At 53.1% G+C, this 18,797-nt stretch overlaps 1 protein-coding gene across 5 annotated transcripts in view; it reads right to left on the bottom strand.

Annotated features, from left to right (window-relative positions):
• Positions 1-8,029: 8,029 nt before the first annotated feature.
• The window catches only part of SSBP3 (single stranded DNA binding protein 3), a 166,371-nt gene continuing 155,603 nt past the window's right edge, over positions 8,030-18,797 (bottom strand). For all 5 annotated transcript variants that reach the window (XM_070367977.1, XM_070367979.1, XM_070367978.1 and 2 more), the window contains 5 exons: positions 17,915-17,985; positions 11,080-11,158; positions 10,840-10,868; positions 10,625-10,726; positions 8,030-9,781 (listed from right to left, as the gene is read on the bottom strand). In XM_070367977.1, coding sequence (XP_070224078.1) covers positions 9,752-9,781; positions 10,625-10,726; positions 10,840-10,868; positions 11,080-11,158; positions 17,915-17,985 — 311 coding nt within the window. In that variant the 3' untranslated portion in view covers positions 8,030-9,751. The remainder of the gene's footprint in view (positions 9,782-10,624; positions 10,727-10,839; positions 10,869-11,079; positions 11,159-17,914; positions 17,986-18,797) is intronic.

Here is an 18,797-nt window from a genome sequence, read left to right as displayed (position 1 = left end):
ATACACAGCATCTTGTTCAGTCCTCACAGAACCCTTTTAAGGTTAAGTGTCGTTTCCACATACAAGAAAAGTGTTGAGAGTGCCTGCTGTGTGCCGGGCTCCTTTCTGGGCCCCGTCGTTGAGGAGGCGCAGGTAGTGTAAGGAATCACTGAAGGTCACACAGCTGATATTTTAGGTCCGCTCCCTTAGGAAACTCTGAGGTGGAGATTTCCTGGGGGAAGCTTGGGAGGGCCTTGGGGATCGGCCCCCATGGGGAGAGACAGTAGTGGCATCAGGTGGAGGAGGGACTGGGCTCGATGGGTTTGTACCTGAGGCCTTGGCTGATTCCGAGCTCCGTGGGCACCCCCGTGAAGCCGAGGTGCCGCGCCTTTCCATGAACACCAGTGGTGCGTCACCAGTCAGCGGATACACTGCTCCCGACGCAGGAGGGACCTAGGGACCTCGTGAGGCGGCTTTGTTGGGGCCGAGTGTGACTCCTGAGTGGCTTTGCTGAGAGCAGGCAGCCGGGACACTTCCTGCTACAGGAGGAAGCCCTGGGGCCCACGTGGGCTGCGTACGTGATGGTGCTGTTTCCAGCCCCGTGTGTCTCTGGCTCCCAGGTTGTGCTCCTTGCACTTTACAAAGTACCTTTTAGGCTCGGCTGGGTGGGGACAGGGGCAGCAGGAGGGTTTACCAGGAAAAGGACAGATGGGGCTGGGGGTGGATGCACGCGAAGGGGTTACTTGGGAAGGCAGCACGTATGCCAAAGCAGCAGGGAGTGGTTGCAGATGGGGAGGGTTGGGGTGAGGCTGGAGGGTCAGCTCTCAAGGGCCTGGAGTGCTGGCACCTCAGGTTTCCCCAGGTACAAGTTGTCACCCACCCGAGGCAGCCCCGGTTCTCCCCTGGGGTGACCACAGCTTGGGGTCATTTACTGTGGCACCTTGGTATGCATAGTGTGTGTATAATGGGGATGCATCTGTGTGCGTTATCTAGTGTTACCCTATCTGTAGACCGTTCTACACCTTCCTTCCTTCACCTAATACCTTGGGATCGCAGATCTTGCCACATCAGCACATATGAGCTACCTTGTTCTTCCGAGCAGCGGCATTAATATCTATCGATGGACATTCGAGGTATTTCTAGTTGTTAGCCATTACAGATAATGCTGCAGTGAGCATCCTTGTTCATGTATCTTAGAGTACTTCTGCCAGCGCAGCCATTGGATAAATTCCGAAGCAGAATTGCTGAGTCAAAGGGATTTTTTTTTTATAAGAACATTCTATGGGCAAATGGAGGACAAGTTGGCAGGGTGACTGTGCAGAGTCCAGCTGGAGGCCATTTCGGTCACTCCTGGGTGAGTGACGGTGGTGGCCTGAAGCCAGGGTTAGGGGGCAGAACCACCACCACCCCACCCCCCGGTGGCTGGTAGAATGGGAAGCGAGAGGGCCAAGCCTGCCTGGGTCTTGAGCGTGTGGGACAGAGGCTGCAAGCAGGCGGGCTGTCAGCAGGCGACCTTGTGGCTTGAGGACAGCCCTGGAAAGGGGCCAGGGTTGCAGGGCAGGCCTGGGCACTCATCCCAGCCCCTGGGGTGAGGACAGCCTGTGGCTAGCCTTGGTCTGTCACCTCGGACCTTGGAGCTAAGCTGCGGAGGCTGGTGCCCACTGCTCTCTCCCTTCAGGCCCCTCAAAGCCAGTCTGCGAGGTGAGGCTGGCAGGACTGGCATTTCTATCCTCCCCATGCAGTTGAGGCTCAGACACCACGTGGTGTAGTGTGAAGAGCCAGAAAGTTCGTATGTGATGACACCTGCCCCCTCCACAAAGATGTGCCCGCTTTCCCAAATCCCAAATGCCTACCTGCCTCAGCCTCCCCACCTCTTACCTTCCCTTCCTCGTTCAACACTGGGACGGAGGAATAGAGGTGATCTTCAGGCCCTGTTTGGCCTCAGGCCTTAGAACAGACGCCTCACTCAATCAGACCCAGTCTGGAAGAAGGAAGCAGGAGGAAGGTGGATGGGGGTATCCTATTATTGGTATAAAAATCACACTATAGGGACTTGGACTTTTAAGCAACAGATGTTTGGAACCAAAATTCTGTTGATGACTCTGTGAGCACATGTGAACGTACTCTCATTTTGTCGTGTATTTAAGTGTCTTGCGGATCCATGAGAAAGCTCCTCGGTTCACTTCCAGCAGGCTTCAGTGGACTAGGGAATGCCATTTCCCAGAGTCTCCTATATCCCAGCTTCCTCTCAGATCCTGAGTTTCCTCATCTGCAAAGTGGGAATAAAGCACCTGCCTCCCTTTCAGGCTTTGCCTCCTCGGGGATTAACAGGCCACATTTGACCAGGATGCATGAAGTAGAGGGGTCTGGAGGTTTTCAGAAGCCCCGTGAAAAGGTGAGATTACTTCAGGCAGCCCTTTAGGCTGTTTTGTCCCCTCCCAAGGCTGGCTCAGGCTGGACCTAGGGCGGGTCCTCACCAGAGGCTCTGTGACTCGCTGGGCTGTCCTTCGCAGTAGGCCCAAGGCTTTGAAAGAGCAGGTCAAGGTCACCTCAGGCTTTAGACAGCATCTCCCTGCTTCCTCTTTTGCGGCAGGACAAAGTCCCTTAAAGTGTGTATGTGACCTGAGTGTGTCATACTGTCTTCCCTCTGACAAATCCACAAATCACGACTCGTGGGGCCTACCTGCTTGGCTGCTGGAAGCCCACACTGTTCTAGGGACCCTCTCCCCAGACATGTCTGGGAACCTGCAGAGAATCCCCATCCCCACTCCTCAACTCCGGGTGATAGCTGTCAGCCACAGGGTGTCCTGGAGCATCTGGTATGTGTCAGGCATGCAGCAAGGCCCCAGTTCGAGAGCAGTGAGCAAAACAGTCTCTACTGTCATGAAGTTTACATTCCAACGTGGAAAGATGATGAAGAAAGAAAGGTATGTCAGAAGATCTGAAGGAAAGCGTTCCTGGAACAGACTTGGAAGGTTGTAGCAGGAGGCTTCTTGGGGCACACTCCCCAGAGACCTGTGAGCAAGGGAATGGGGCACGACCGGGCAGAGTAGATGAGGCCCCATGGTCCTGTAGGGCTTTTGGTGCTGGGTGGCCTTTCAGAGTCCCAAATTGCGGCCAGGTATGGGGCCTTGAGGTCCCACATCAGCCGTTTGCCACGGGCCACAGCCTGGGAGGTGAAACCTTGGGTGTGGCTGTTCCCAGGGGCCCAGGGCAGCACCCAGGAAGGGACACGTGAGCCACCAGCAGCTGGGGATGGGTGTGGCCTCTTTGAGAAGGTGACATATGAGACTGAACCAGCCGTGGGGGCAGGCCAGGAAGGTGCCCGGGAAAGTGCGTGTGATGGCTCTGAGATGGGTGTGGGCTTGGTGTGTTTGTGGAATAGCCAGGAGGCGGGGGAGGCCCTGCTGGAACGCCGGCTCCATCACTAGAACTCCACCCAGCCTGCCCTTCTCTGCAAAGTTCACAGAACTAGGTCTGGCGTGGTCTTTGGCAGATGGAAGTTGAGTCACAGAGCTGCAGTCTACAGAGATGTCTCTTAGAGGTGACTTAGAGGTCAGAGTGAGCTAGTTCTAACCCAAGTTCAGCTCCTGAGAAGGGGCTTATCTTCAGCTCTGCCCTCAACCTGAGAGCCCAGGAACCAGCACACCCTCATCCAACACATATACCATCTGTCCTTCCCCCAGCCGGCTTACACCGGTCCAGCGATGGGGAACTTACTACCTCTCAATGCAGCTTCTTCCATCCTTTGACATCTCTGGCTGCTGTGTGTTCACACCACAGAAGTCTTCCAGCAGCTTTAACTCCAGGGCCCCAGCTCTGCCCTCTGGGGCCCCACATCCTGCATTCTCTTAGCCAGGGGGCTGCCCTGTAGAGATTTGAAGCCAAGAATTATAGGCCTCAAAGCCAAATAGCCCTGTGTCTGCCTCTCACTGAACTCTCACCCATTGCTCAATCCACAGCTTACCTCGGCCGCCTGCTCCAGGCTGTGTGACAGAGCAGGGCCTGGGGACCCAGCGCTTCCGCTGGGCTGAGGATGGCAGGGTGCAGTGAGGCCCACTCTCCCCTACTTTGTTTATTGCCACCTGAGATTCTGTCTCTGCCATGCCAGACACCCTAGCCCTATTTGCTCATCCCCCCAAACTAGCCAGGGTGTAAGCTTGTTGCCCAGGGCCAGGGTTCTAGCCTGTCGAGAGCAACATAGCCCTACTTAGCTTTGTTACTCACCCCCACAAAACATACATGTCTCATCTTCAGTTGAGCTGATGGGATCAGGGACTGAGCGCTGAGGTTCCCCACTACAGATCTCTAGGGGGTCCAACAATCCAGCTCCCTTTGTAAGGGCCTACTGTGTGCTAGGCGTGTGCCAAGAGCCAGAGATACAGGAAGACACAGTGGTTTCTCCAGGAGCTCCCAGTTGGTGGGTGGGCAGTGACAGAGCAGCCAGCCTCCTCTGGGTCTGCTAAAGCCATAAAGGCCACCTCTTTGCCTACATCTGAGCACCTACCCACAGGTGACAGCATGCAGTAGTGGGGGGCGGGGTGTAGGGGTGCTGTACTCAACAAACACCCACTTCACGAGTACTCACTGAGCACCTACTGGGTGCCAGGCCTTGTGCTGCGTGATTGGGGACCACACACTCAGGCCAGATCCCAGGCTTCGAGGAGCTCCCAGTCTGATGGCAGAGGCACATGTTGGTCCATTACAGGATAGCCACCATGGGGGCCCAGAGAAAGCCTCTACCTTGATGAAAGGCCAATTTGAGCTGGACTTCCCTGATAGCTCAGCTGATAAAGAAACGGCCTGCAACACAGGAGACCTCGGTTCGATTCCTGGGTCAGGAAGATCCGTTGGAGAAGGGATAGGTTACCCACTCCAGAATTCTTGGGCTTCCCTGGTGGCTCAGCTTGTAAAGGATCTGCCCGCAATGCGGGAGACCTGGGTTTGATCCCTGGATTAAGATGATCCCCTGGAGAAGGGAATGGCTATCCATTCCAGTATTCTTCCCTGGAGAATTCCATGGACTGTATAGTCCATGGGGTCGCAAAGAGGTGTGGACATGACTGAATGACTTTCACTAAAGAGCAAGTAGGAAAGGCGTACCATGAGGGAATAGCAGGAACAAAATGGTCAGCAGTCAGTGGGCAGAGGAACTCCACATCACCAGAGCGTGAAGTGCTGAGGGTCAGGGACGAGCAGGAGGTCCATGGGGCCTGAACGAGGCGAGGTGTGTGCACTGGGGCCTGGGCAGCATGCAGCACCCTCCTCTCTGCAGGTTTCTTCCCTTGGTCTCCAGGGCACCTCACTCTCCTCATTTCTCTGCCTCCTTCACTGGTTCTATTTCCCAGGGCCCAGGCCTGGGGCCCTTCTCCATTCACACTCCAGACAGTCTCAGTCTTGTGGCTTTCAAGAACATCTGAATGCAAACCACTCCCTAAGTAATGTGTCTGGCCCAGACTTGCCTACTTGACATCTTCACCTGGAGACTAACAAGCATCTCCTGGAGCATCACCACCACCTGCTCTTCCCACAGCCCGCCTCACCTCAGTGATGGGCATCGCCAGCCTCCCACATCTGTTTTGTGCACCTCTGTTTCCCTAGTGTTAGGATAGCCTCTGGCATGTAACAGGTGCTCAATAAAGACACGAACGGACAGACCCAAGAGTTAAAGAATGCTCAGAAGTGAGGCTGAGATGGAGGCAGGGAACCAAGGTGGTAGCTGAATGCCCAGGTAACATCATGCCAAGGACTGGAGCTCCATAGGTACCTGGGAGTGCAAAGTGCCAGCACAGGGCAGAATGGACCTTTCAGCACCCCCTCGCTTGGTCTGGTCTTTTGTTTCTGGCATTCCCACCCAATGAGCCCAGGGGAGCCCCAGCTCCATTCAGTTCAGAGCAGAGCCCTCAAAGAAGCCTGGGACGTACTCTGGGCTCAGGCCTCTGGAATCAAGGGACAGCAGAGGTGGGGAGTGGGGGATTCCTCAGGGTCACCCAGGGCGTCAGGCTGAATGGCCTCAGCTGAGCCCAAGCTGGAAGCCTGCTGTGACAGTGCCTTGGCAGTTGCTGAACACATCCCCCCTCACCCACCCCCACCCCCAAGCAGGCCCTGCTGACAGCTGGCTTGCCTCCAGGCTCTCCTTTTCTGGCTCTAGGCAGGGGTGCCTAGCCAGGAGGGGCAAGGCATGGGTCTCTGGCCGGGTCAGCTTTTCCTGACTCAGGCAGGGCTGGCCCTCACTTGGACCCCCAGGATGGCCAGCCCCTTGTGGGTAGTAATGACTACCAGGAAAGCAGCTGCCAGGCTGGGGCCTCTGACCTGGCTTGTTCACTCCTGCCTAAGCTTCAGTGATGGGCTAAAGTCCTCTGCTGTGAAAGGACAGGAGTGACCCCCACCGCCTCCTGACTCTCATTTTGGGACCCTCATGCTGGCTGCAGAAGCTGGCTTTGCCTGGCTCTGCTCTCACTCAGGTCTGGACAGGCAGAGTGGTGAAAAAACCTGGGAAACAGCCTGTCCTCTCCTGCTGCGAAGCAGACCCCAAACCAGCCCTTGCCAGAGCTTTGAGTGTGGCAAAGGCAACTCTCGAAGTGCTCGGTGGGGGGTGGAGGGAGGTGTCACAGGCTGAAGGGTGGTGTTAGGGTGCCCAGTGTTCTCACCTCCCGCAGATGTGGGTGCAGCAGGCTCTCATTACAGGCTGGGGGGTCCTTCCTTCTCTTGGCAAGGGCTCCTGTGACCTGCACTCCCTTCCCCAGGTCACTGGTTCCCACTGTGCCTGAGTCCTGCTCAAGCACAGGGACAGCAAGGATACTGAGAACATGCTCGCTGTCACCTCCACCTTCTCTGCCCAGCGCTGGGCTGGGGCATGGCAGGTATTCAAGCTGGTGCATAAACGCCTCTTTAGAACTGTGGATGCAGGTCAGTAACAGACCAGGTCTCATCCGTCCAACAGTGATGAGGAAGAGCCTTGGAAGCCATGTTCTCAGAAAAGGCAGGACGGACAAATGGGATTTTCTAGGGCCTCCCAGCTACTCATCACACCCATTTAGACTCCCCAAATGAGGAACACTACTGCCAACAGCTAATACTACTGCTCTTACTACTTAAAAGGCACTGTTCTAGACACTTTACAAATGTCAACTTATCCTCACAACGACTACACGATGGGTAGACCGTTACCCCCATTTTACAGATGAGGCAACTGAGGACAGTATGAACCAACTGGCCCAGGGCCACACAGTGAGCAGTGGCAAAGGCAGGATCTGAAACTGTCCCTTCAGACCTGGTAAAAGGTGGGGCTAAGGTCACGCTTTGCTCAGACACACTGTGCGTTTCCTGCCCACTCCTGCTGCAGGCCTGGCCCCGAAGCTCCAAAGCTGCAGAAAGTTCTACTTTCTAAATGATCAAATCAGCATCCACTGCTGCTGACCTCCTCAGCCTGCAGCTCTTGCTTAGATGGCAGCTGGCCCTGGATTTCCCCACATCTGTCTAGCCCCACCCAACCATCTTCCAAGATGCAACCTGCACTGTTTTCTGAAATTCAGGTCGAACTGTGCCACTCTTCAAATCTTTCAAGGGCTCCCTGCTGCCTTGGAGGTGAAAAAATAAAATAACCTCCTGCGGCCCAGCACCCTAGGACCTGCAAAGCAAATTTCACCAGAAAGGAGAAAGCAGGCGTGGTTGCAGCCCACGCGGCCATCCTAGCCGACACTACCTCGCCACTGAAAACACGGCGTACTGGGAACCTTTTCCTGCTTTTCCAGAAAAATACGTTCTGGCAAACCAAAATGCATCAGCAAGATGAGAAACTGAAACTGCCTTTCAGAATGCCCCCAAATATTTGAAATGAGACCATGCCCTCCCTCCCAACCCATCATCCCCAACTCTCCACAGAAAATGCAGAATTAACACGCCCAGGAAAAGGCGGCCAACGCCTGGAACACAAAACAAGATCTTGTTGAGCACCAGGAACAGAATTTCTGCCCAGCCAGTCGCCTGGCATTTTATAACCAGTATAATAAACTCCAACCCACGTTCCCCCAAACATGTCAGGAAGGGCTGCGGAAAAAAGATGTCCCTTTAATAAAACGTTATCAACATATATCGTACACAAACTACAATGTATCATAATTACTTTTTTTTTTTTCCTCTCTTAATTCAGAACCAGACTACAAGGTAAGAAAAAACACAGAAACAGCTACAATGTTCCCAATAATCCGCACAAGGTCTTTTTTCAGGCAGATGATATCTCACATAATATGATATACATGGATCAAAGGAGGGAAGAAAACGAAGACCAGCTACAGGGGAGAGGGGGGAGAGGGGTGTAACTGTACAAAGAATTCAGGTGTCTCAGGGCAAGACACAGAGGTTTCAATGCAGGGTGGTGAGGTGAGGGAGGCCACGAGTCACTCCTCCTGGGAGGGGACAGGCTCCACTGTGGCGTTTGTCGGTTTTTGAAAATAAAAACAGGTCCAGGAACAGCACACCTGTTTGGTTGTTGGTGTCCCCCCGCCCCCCACAGCTATCCCAAAGTCTCTCCATCCAGTTCCAAGCATATACAGAGCAATTCTGGTCAATATCCCATCTTTGAAAAAGAAGGAAGAATCAAGAGAAAAAAAAAAAAGAACACCCAACTCCAGCCCTGCGCTGCCCGCACACACGACGTGGACGATGCGAGGGAGGAGGACGCAGAGGTCACGGTTTCCACGTCCCAGGTCATAGCCATCCTGTCGGGGGCGGCCTCCCCCACTCCACTCCGAGCCACCACCCCGCTGGTAGGATCCTCACTGGGAAGACTGGGGCGGGGGCTGAGGAGGGGGCGGGAGCCCGGGTGAGGCGAGGTCCAGAAGAGAGAGGAAGCAGTCCTGGGAACACAGTGCATGCCAACCGGGTCACAGCGCGGCTCCGCTGGGGCAGGGTCCTGAAAGCTTGGGGGCCTGGCCCCTCCGGCCACGCCATGGGGGAGGGGGTCTGGGGTCCAAGCTGTGCAGCTGCTGTCCACCTCGCCGGGAGAGACCAAGCAAAAACAAAACAGGTTCCCGCCCCTCCCCCGCTCGCCAGCACAAACCAAAAACCCCAAGTGGAAAAGGGTGACTCGTTTTTTCTTTCCAAAACAGGCCGTTTGAAAGAAACCACCGATTGTAAACTGCCCAGTTTATTATAATTATTATTATTATTTTTAGATGGCTACAAAGACAGGTGAGATCTCACACCTAGACTAGCTTTCCTGGTGGAAGGGCTTGGGTACAGACAATGGGGCTTGGTTTTTTTTTTTTGTCCTTTTTTTTTTTTTTTAAAAGAAGAAAGCAAAGAGGTGGATTGGGCTGGGGTTGGGGGGGCTTGCTAGAAGCTTCCATTTTTAAAAATTTTTCCCCCAAAAAACCCCCCTGGAAACAAATTAAAAAAAAAAAATCCCAACAACAGCAGAACCCCAAACAAACAAACAAAAAAAAAAAACAGAAAAGTGTCAAGGACATCAAAGGTCCTTCGGGAAAGGGCAAGGGTGGGATTTTTCTGGTCATTGACTTGAAATATATTTTTATTTTGAGTTTTGTCCTTCATGTTTTATGGAATAAAAAGTTCGGCCTTTTTATTGCATGAAACTAAAACTGGGAAAGGTGGACGGGGTGGAGGAGAGGGTGGGGGTTGGGGGGGAGCAGGAGACGCCCCTCCCCCAGCTCCTGGGTAATGACACCTCACTTCTTCTTGCATAATTTCTGGCATCTTCCCGCCTGCAATGTCGGCTCTCTCAGCGTCTCGGAGAAGAGGAGGGGGGTAATCACACACTCATCGTCATGCTTGGAGAATACTGAAGGGAGAAGCAGAGAAGGGGGGTCGTGAGGGCCGGGTGTGGGAGCCTTGTGGAGGTCTGACTGCATACAGCTGGACAGGGCCTGTCTCAGGGCTGGGCTGAGACCCCCATGATGGCACTGGGTGGGCAAGGGGCCAGCAGGCAGGACTCAGGAACCACCCCCGCCCCGCACCAGCCTGTGTCCCTCACTTGCCTGCCCTGCCCCCCTTCCCTCTCCAAATCACCCCTTCTTTCCTAAGGAAGCCAGCACCAGCCCCTGCCCTCCCCTCACAGGGCCACGGACTGCAGAGGACTGGGGTCTGATGAGCTGGAGCACAGCCAGGGCACCCTGGCGTGGGAGCTGGCCTGGGGTTCTCAAAAGCTACAAAAACAAGACATTGGTTCTTCAGATGAGACTGTAAACAAGAAGCCTAATATGAAAAAACAGCCAGCCAGCTCCTCCGCACTGAGACCCCAGGAAGTCACTAGCTGCATGCATACCCCCTCCAGGAGAGGAGGATGCAAACTGAGATAAGGACCCAGCGGGCCAGGGCCCAGGGCCCGTCCAGCCACGCGAGCTTCTCCAGCGCCGGAGGCACTGCGCCTGCATGCGGACGCCTGGGCAAGGTCGGATTCGGGTGACAGGGCTCAGCACTGCACCGGGGGCTGCTGGGGGTGGGGGGAATCTGAGGGCGCTCCATTTTGTGGAAAAATAACCGAGGTCATGACACAGCTGCCAGGACACTGGCCCAGCAGACAGGTCTCAGGTCTCGGCCAGGAGACTCTGAAACTTCAGTCGATAGTCCCAGGGCCCAGTGAGGACCCGGAGGGTGAAATAAGGGCGGTGGTGGGCACACTCACATTGTCATTCTGGAAGGAGTGGAGGAAGTTCCCTCCTAGCTCGCCATCGTCCCGAGGGGTGCCTGGAGGATTGCTAATGCCACTTATGTTGTTAGGAGAATTCTGCGGAGAGACCAGAGGTGGTGAGCCCCGGGCCCCCAGCAACCTGCCACCCCTCCCGGGACGGGAAGGCTTTCTGGAGGGTGCTGTCAGGGAGGAGACAGGGACACACTCACTTTTGGAAGTCCGTCCATGTCACCTGACCCTGGAAGGAAGAAAGTCCAGTTCAGGGTCTTGCCCGTTCTTCTGTGCAGGGGCCTCCAAATGCTTCCACCCAAACCCCAACATTTTGCCAGAGGACCTTCTACCCAGGCAACATCTTCCTCTTCGGATCTTCCTGTGGGGACCGGGCTCAGCGGAGCCCGGAGCCGAGGCAGCGAAGGCTTCCCGGGAAGGCAGGCAGGGTGCTGACTTACCTAATGAGCCATTCATGTGGTGTGGCTCCATGCCGCCCATGCCCCCCATCGGGCCGTCCGAGCCTGGACCCATCGGGAACTGTGGGAGAAGCACAGAGCGTGTCACCTGAGTGGGCCCGCCGCAACCCTCGCAGGGCTCCACACCCAGAGGCACAGAAGTGCGGCCGCCAGGAGCTTCCACCCTGGAGGAGCTGCTCGCAGGCACACTCGGGCACTGAACGCCAGAGGCCAGAGGTGGCACCTCCCCTAAGCCTTCGGATTGTGCAGGGCAGAGGCCTACGCACACGGGAGGGAACGAACCAGGAGAGAGGGAGGGGCTGACCCAAGGCACCAGAGGCAACTCTCACACCAGGCCTCCCGGATCCCACCCTGGGCTCTTTCCATCCCCAAGGCAGTGTGTGGGGCTCACAGAGACAGAGTGACCCACTGAGCCAGGCCTGGGAATAAAACTACTAATGCCTTTCCTCCCCATTTTGCAGATGAGTAAACTGAAGCACAGAGTGGACCATGCTTTGGCCCTGTATCTCCCAAGTGGGAGATGGAGGAGTGGACCTCGGGCAGCCTGGCCCTGGAGCCATCACACGAGCCTCCTCCTGGCTCCTCCTCTGAAATGTGGGGGAGCTGGGGCATTGGTGGCAGGCGTTCTCTCCTTGGGGCTCCGTAGGGGTGCTCACTAGTGAGCAGAACTGGAGATGCAGATGGATCAGAGGGCAGACGTTTCATCTGCTCCACTCCCTTCCTCAGGCCTGTCTGGGACTATCACCCCCATCTCAGAAAAGATGCAACCAAAGACCAGAGGTCACAAGGCATGGCCACCAAGGGATAGCTGAGCCCAGCCTGGAGAGCCAAGGCCTGGAGTACCGACCAGAGGCAAGGGCGGACAGGGGATGAAGCAGCAGAACACAGCCTGATTGGCATGTGGCCTGTGCTGAGCGCTGAGTCACACCTGGGCCTCAGCCTGGAGGAAGAGCGCAGCCATGGACACCCAGCTACCTCACAGGATACTGAGATCTAGAGACGGCTGCAGACCAAGCATGGCTGCAGTTTCAGAGAGAGGCACTGGGAAAAAGGCAGAAAAATCACGATAGGCTGCAAGGAGGCGGCGGCAGAGCGAAAAAATAACTGAGGGTCAGGATCCGGGCAGGTAGAGATGTGTCATGGCTTCATTCCTGAAAGGGTCCTGCCTGAGCAGAAGTGAGAGCCCTCTTAGCAGGTGGCAGCAGGACCAGCTGGCGCAGAGACTGCTGTGAGGAGACTGCTAGGGTACCAGTTGCTGCCTCACCGACACCCACTCACATTGTCCTCGCCTCCCCAGTGGCTTCCCAAGGTTGCTGGTGGGCCGGGGGGCACATTTTGCCATCTGGCAACCCATTTCATGTTAATTAACCCAAGTGATAGGAGATGAGAGTGACCTACTTTTTAGGAAGCCAAACTCAAACACAGTCCTACCAGACCAAATACATCCAGAGGAATTCCCTGGCGGTCCAATTGTTAAGAATCCACCTTGCAATGCAGGGGACACAGGTTCGATCCTTGGTTGGGGAACTAAGATCCTACATGCCATGGAGCAACTAAGCCCACATGCCACAAATACTGAGCCCTGGCGCCACAACTGGAGATTCTGTGTGCTGCAACGAAAGACCTTGACTGCCACAACTACAGACCTGATGCCGCCAAATAAATAAAATACATAAATATTTTTTTAAATCCCCAAATTTGATAATATACACAATTATGCACATGTATTACAGGTGCATAAATATATTTCAAAAACAGGTATCTTATCTTATATGGATTTTCATGCTATTTTTAACCACATACGACCAACTCATTTAATAACTACACAATTCAGTGGTTGTTCGTGTACTTAGCAAGTTGTACCATCACCACCACAATCAATTTTAGAGCACTTTCATCATCCCCAAAAGAAATTGTACGCATGAGCCATCACTCCCCATTCCTCCTCGAATCCCCAGGCCCACACAACCATTAATTTATTCTGTGTCATAGATTTAGCTGTTGCTGCTGCTGCTAAGTCGCTTCAGCCATGTCCGACTCTGTGCAATCGCACACACAGCAGCCCACCAGGCTTCTCTGTCACTGAGATTCTCCAGGCAAGAATACTGGAGTGGGTTGCCATTTCCTTCTCCATAGATTTAGCAACTCTAGTTATTTCATATAAATTGTATATGACCTCCGTGGCTGGCTTCTTTCAGTTGGTGAAATGTTTCCAAGGTTTATCCATGTTGTAAGCATGTATCATGTACTTCATTTCTTCTTATGTCCAAACATTCCATTTTATGTATGTACTACGTTGTCATCAGTCAGCAGACCCCGAGGCTGTCTCTACTTTGGGGCTATTGTGACTAATGCTCCTGTGAACGTCCGTGTACAGTCGTGTGGACATGTTTCCATTTCTCTGGGGTAGATGCCAGTGAGAGGAATTGCAGGGTCACAGTAACTGCTTAACCTATCGAAGAACTGCCAGACTCTTCCACAGCACCTGCACCAGTTTATGTTCCCGTGAGCAGCATGTGAGAGTTCAGATTTCCTCCCATCCTCACCAACACCGCTCATTATTTGTCTTTCTGACTCTAGCCATCCTAGTGGGTGTGAAGCGTAACACACTGCAGTTTTGCATTCCCTTATTAACTAATGACATTGATTATTTTTTCACGTGCTTATTGGTTCTCTGTACAAGTTTGGAAAAATGTCTATGGAGATCCCTGGCCCATTTTAAAGTTGGGTTTGTTTTTTATTATTGGGTTCTAAGAATTCTTTACACGTTTACAATTCAAGACCCTCATCAGACACATGACTTGCAAATGCTTCCTGTGGGCTGTCTTTCACTTCCCTGACAGTGTCCTCTGAAGCCTGAATTTCACATTTTAATGAGCCCAGTGCAGCTACTTCTTGTCACTTGTGCTTTTAGTGTAGCTAAGAAGGCTTTGCTAACCCGAGTCACAAAGATTCATTCCTACGTTTTCTTCTAATTGTTTGACAGTTTTAGCTGACATTTAGGCCTAGGGTCCACTCTGAGTTAATTTCTGTTTGTGTATAAGGAAGTAGTCCAGCTTCATTCATCTGCATGTGGATATCCAGTTGTTTCTTCTGTATTATTTACTCTTCTGTTAAATTCTATGAAAGAACAGCTGAACTAGTGAACAGTGGCAAACAGCAGGATGACTAGTTGAACAAATGACATGTATAGGGAAAATATAACACTTTTATAATATTTGTCTTCAACACAGTAAATTATTTTAACTCTTTAAACTGGATATTTAAATGTTGAGAAGATGTGGCAAGTGCAAGAGCTGCGGCAGATTCTTCCCCAGGGGGCTTCAAGAGAGCTGCTAGGGACTCCTCTTACTTTCAGGCGCCCAACAAGGCAAATGGGGCTTGCTTTTCCACTAATGCTTCTCTGAACTGCCTGCAGGCTTCGGACACCTTTCTTTCACGTAGGGCAAAACTGGGAGAGAGTCAAGCAGAAAATGCACCGACTTGCCACTCTGCTCTCATCAAGCACTGGTGTCAGTCCAGCGTACCAACACCAAACTCTCCACTCCACAAGAACATCCGTGCATGCAGTGCTTAGGACTTTACTTAAGCACACAGGTTTTGGATCTGTAGGAATCTGCTTCTAGTTCTCCGAAGATGTCCATTCACTTTGTATCCAGGTAGGTTTTGGAAGGTCGGCCATTTGTCAGGCCCTTTCCACCTAGGAGCTCATCAGATGGGCTGTGCCTGCCTACGATGTCCGTCATTTCTAAACATTCCGAGCACACTGGGTGTCATCATCAATTAAACCTGTTTCTCAGGGAAAATGGTTTTTAAAGCACAAAGGTAATTTTAACTTGTGAGATATAAGCTGGATTCTAAGTAAGTCACAGTTTTAATAAAAATGTTGAGAAAGTCTTAGCTAACTTGGCTGCCCTTGCCTATAACACTTTATGAGTTCTCAAGCAGTCTCACTTTCAAAAGGTGAGCCATTACTCTGGCCGTACAAGGCTCTGTCACAGCCCCTCTACAACTCTGAACGGCTCAAGCGCAGTCCACTCAGCCTCACCTAGGCTCCTGGTGGCCTCTTGAAGATCATGAAACAGCTCTGGAGAAGCAGCAGCTATGTTTCTACTTTATTATAATTCCTTTCCACATTCTCATCTCACAGTGTTTCTAAGAGAAGAGCATCAGAGCAGGCTGACGTTTTCACATCTTCTCTACAGCCAGCAACAACGCCAGTCATCTGTGGGCACGTGTCCGAGGCCTTCTCTTTTTTTATAAACTCAAAAATCTGTTTCTGCGTGTTTTGAGCAAATCGACAAGTGACCAAAACCTTTCATTATGAAAGCTGGATTATCACAGGCAAGCAAACCAGGCCCCTTGGCAGCACCGTTAGGGACAGGTGGGCGGGGAAATTAGCAGGTAAGAAGTTCATGGGCTAAGTGGAACTTGCCAAATTAACTGCACTGTCTGCCAAACGTGCAGATAAACGAGCAAAGTGTGGCTTGTATTTGGACAAGAGAACAGTAATATTTTATTTCTCTTCCACACTTCATTAACGTCTTCTTCGCAGAAATCAAGATGACAAGGTGAAGCTCCAGTTTTCAAGTCACAGTATCTAAAAGCTAGGGACACGGTTCTGTTGAGACGGTCTGATCAACCACTTGATCTGAGGAAGAAAGCTCCCTGACTACCAGGATGATGCAAGAGGATCAGCTACACACCACGAAGGACCAACACGCTTGTCACCAAAATTCCCCTTCCTTTCACCCGCAGGACTTAGCTGAAGCCTCTGAACCAGGAAACGCAATCTTCTCAGTTCATGGAGCCGTCAAGGCACCAACATGGTGACAGTGACCATTTCAGGGCCCCGCCAAGCGTGGCAGCCACCTTTCTACACTGAGGACTGGTGTTTCTTTGGATGGCATACAAAACTTGTGATTGACTTAGAGGGATGTGCATGTCACGTCCCAGACAGCCATGCACTGTCCCACCCCTCCTCCGCCCACCGCTCTTCTCTTCCACGCCCTTGCCAGGACATGCCATCTTGGTTATCTGCCTCCCGGATGCAGGTCCGTGTGTCCTCACACCTGTCGTTAACATTCATTCAGGCCTCTCTTTTTTGGACATGTCAGGGCCACGCTGGGGCTGGTGGTCTCATCGTTCTCATTTTCATTATTTGAGCTCTTAGAAAACATGACCACGATACTCACAGTGTGAAAAATGACATGTGCACTATCTTGACACAAGGCCTAACAGTTAAACTGCAGGCAGAGTCAAAGGCAGATTCTGCCAGGGCCTGGATGCTGTGCGCTTGAGTGGTACCCCTTGGAGTGATGCAACATGGATGATCCATCATTGAGAGCCACAGACCACGACCGTTGGCATATGTGGTTGGGAAAATATGGCAACAGCGACCATGGGAAGAGGGGAGTCTATGCCATTTTCATGTGCTCAGTCCTGTCTTTGAGGCAGCTAAATGGGCCTTGTATATTTTTTCCCAACCTTCTACATCCATTGCTAAAACCTCAAAAGACTTTTGTGTCCTGGGAAGTCATCTCTTGGGACACAGGGCTTTTGGTGCTAAAACCCAAATGGTTGGCCACCCTAGGGAGAGGCAGGGGTATGGGAGGTACTGGCTGCCTTGGAGAGACAGGAGAGAAGGTGGTGGAGTGGCAGGTGAGGAGCGTGGATCCCACAGTTCTCAGTCATGGGATCCGGGTAAGGTTCGTCTTGGCATCCCCAGGTGGCAGGCCTACAACCACCTCCCCCCAGAGGCTGCAACACAGGCAGCATCCAGCATTGAGTAGCCCACAATCAGGGCTATTAGCACACGGGGTGATTCTGGAGTTACACCAGGAACGGAACCAGCAGAACCAGACAGAGCATCCTAAAGGCCAGAGCCAACCTTGGAGCCTCAAGCCCACGCTCTGGCTCCTCTGTCCCTGAACTACTGATGTGGTCACACGACAGCCTCCTTTCCACACCCTGAGCTCCCCCAGGGCAAGCCCAGTGGGATTCACCTTTCCTGCCTGGCCAGGAAGAGCTGCCAGACCAGCCCTGTCCTTAGGGAGCTCCCAGCCAGGAGAGGCAGACAGGCCACAGCTGCACGGTCCAGTGTGGGAACACAAGAGGGAGCGGTGAGCAGGGACCAGGAGAGGAGGTTTCCGAGCTACACCACCAGCAGGGTGGGAACACTGAGGGGCTGAGAATGGAGGGAGTGGTTTCTAGATGAGGGAAGGGCGCGAGGAGAGGCAGAGAGGTTACAGGATGTGGGAGTCAGAGGGCTCCCAAAGGCACAGGGCAGGCAGGTACCTGGAGGCCTCCGCCGCAAGCCCCACAGCCAAGGAAACAGACCAGAGAGGGTGAGCCATCATCACCCAGGGGTACAGCCAGTCAGCTGAGCAGGGACTGGCCCAGACCACCCCCCCCAGCCCCCTGCAGCCTGTGCTCTTCCTCACCAACACCCCATTCAGGCCAGTGGGGGTCCCCACAGTGAGGCTGGGCACCAGCAGGCATCCCCACAGTGAGGCTGTGCGCCAGGGGGGGTCCACACAGTGAGGCTGGGCACCAGCAGGGGTCCCCACAGTGAAGCTGGGCACCCTGCTCTGACCAGAGGGGTGGGGATCACTCCACCCGCTTCTCTGCCACCCCCTGCCAGCTATGAAATGGGAACCAAGCTGCCCAAGAGTTAATCACTTTTCTGATGGTTTATTTTACTCATCTTTGGTAACAAATGGCTGAAATCAATTAAACTTGCTTTCCCCTCAGCTGATGAAGTTAATTATGATTTGTTATGGTATCTGATATGTAAATTATTAGAAAGCAGACTTACGTTGGACCGGCTGCCTCCAGGCGGCACCGGATTAATCATTGTGTAGATGTTGTCACTGGAATTTGTTGAATCTGTAGAACAGTGGAAACCCGCAAGTCGGGGTGATTAATTCATTGCTTAATTAAAACAAACTCATGGCACTTGAACTCATTCTTTTGTATTTTATCACCTAAAATTTCCTCTAAGTACCAGCATTTTCTGGCTAATTTGTATTTAATGAAGATTCACAAAGTTTTTAATCACAGAAAATTCAACTGTGAAAGCCACTCAACCCTGAAAGGAAGGATTCCAGGGTTCTGGACAGCAGTGTGGACCAGTGTGGACTAGCAAAACCGTCTCGGCCCCCTCACTCCACTCCGCCCTAGACCAAGCGCACTCCCCAGATGCTGCCTGGGACAACCAGGCACAGCCCGACCACCACCTGTGTCCTCCCCGACCCCCAGCCGGCGGTGTTAATCACACTGGGAAAGAGTGGCAGCACAGATGACCGAGGGGCCACCCTGCCAAGCTGATGGGGCAGGAGGGAGAGGCAGAGATGGGGCTGGAGACGCAGTAACATATGGAGTGGTTTAATGTGACCCAGTCTGAATGTAGGTCATGCAGCTCATAAAAATGCAGCAGCAGAAAGAGGGAGCCGGAGTGGGAGCCTCACGGCCGCTGCCAGACCCACCCCTGCTGCCGAGCAGCCTTCCTGCCATGGGGAGCAGAGGAGGGGGCAGGAGGGACCCCTCTGTCTCCCCAATTAGCCAGAAAAGTCTCCCGAGGAAATCAGCTAACATATTTATATCAGGAGCAGGCACCATACTTCTCGGGCAGAAATCCAACTACCTCTCACTTTTTATTTTGGGGGTGGGTAAAGATGGCATGCTGAATTCCTTCTAGT

The sequence above is a fragment of the Bos mutus genome, chromosome 3 (assembly GCF_027580195.1).
Source record: "Bos mutus isolate GX-2022 chromosome 3, NWIPB_WYAK_1.1, whole genome shotgun sequence".
NCBI classification, from domain to species: Eukaryota; Metazoa; Chordata; class Mammalia; order Artiodactyla; family Bovidae; genus Bos; species Bos mutus.
Note: the sequence above shows the minus strand (reverse complement) of the source record. Positions and strands in the feature narration are given on the sequence as shown.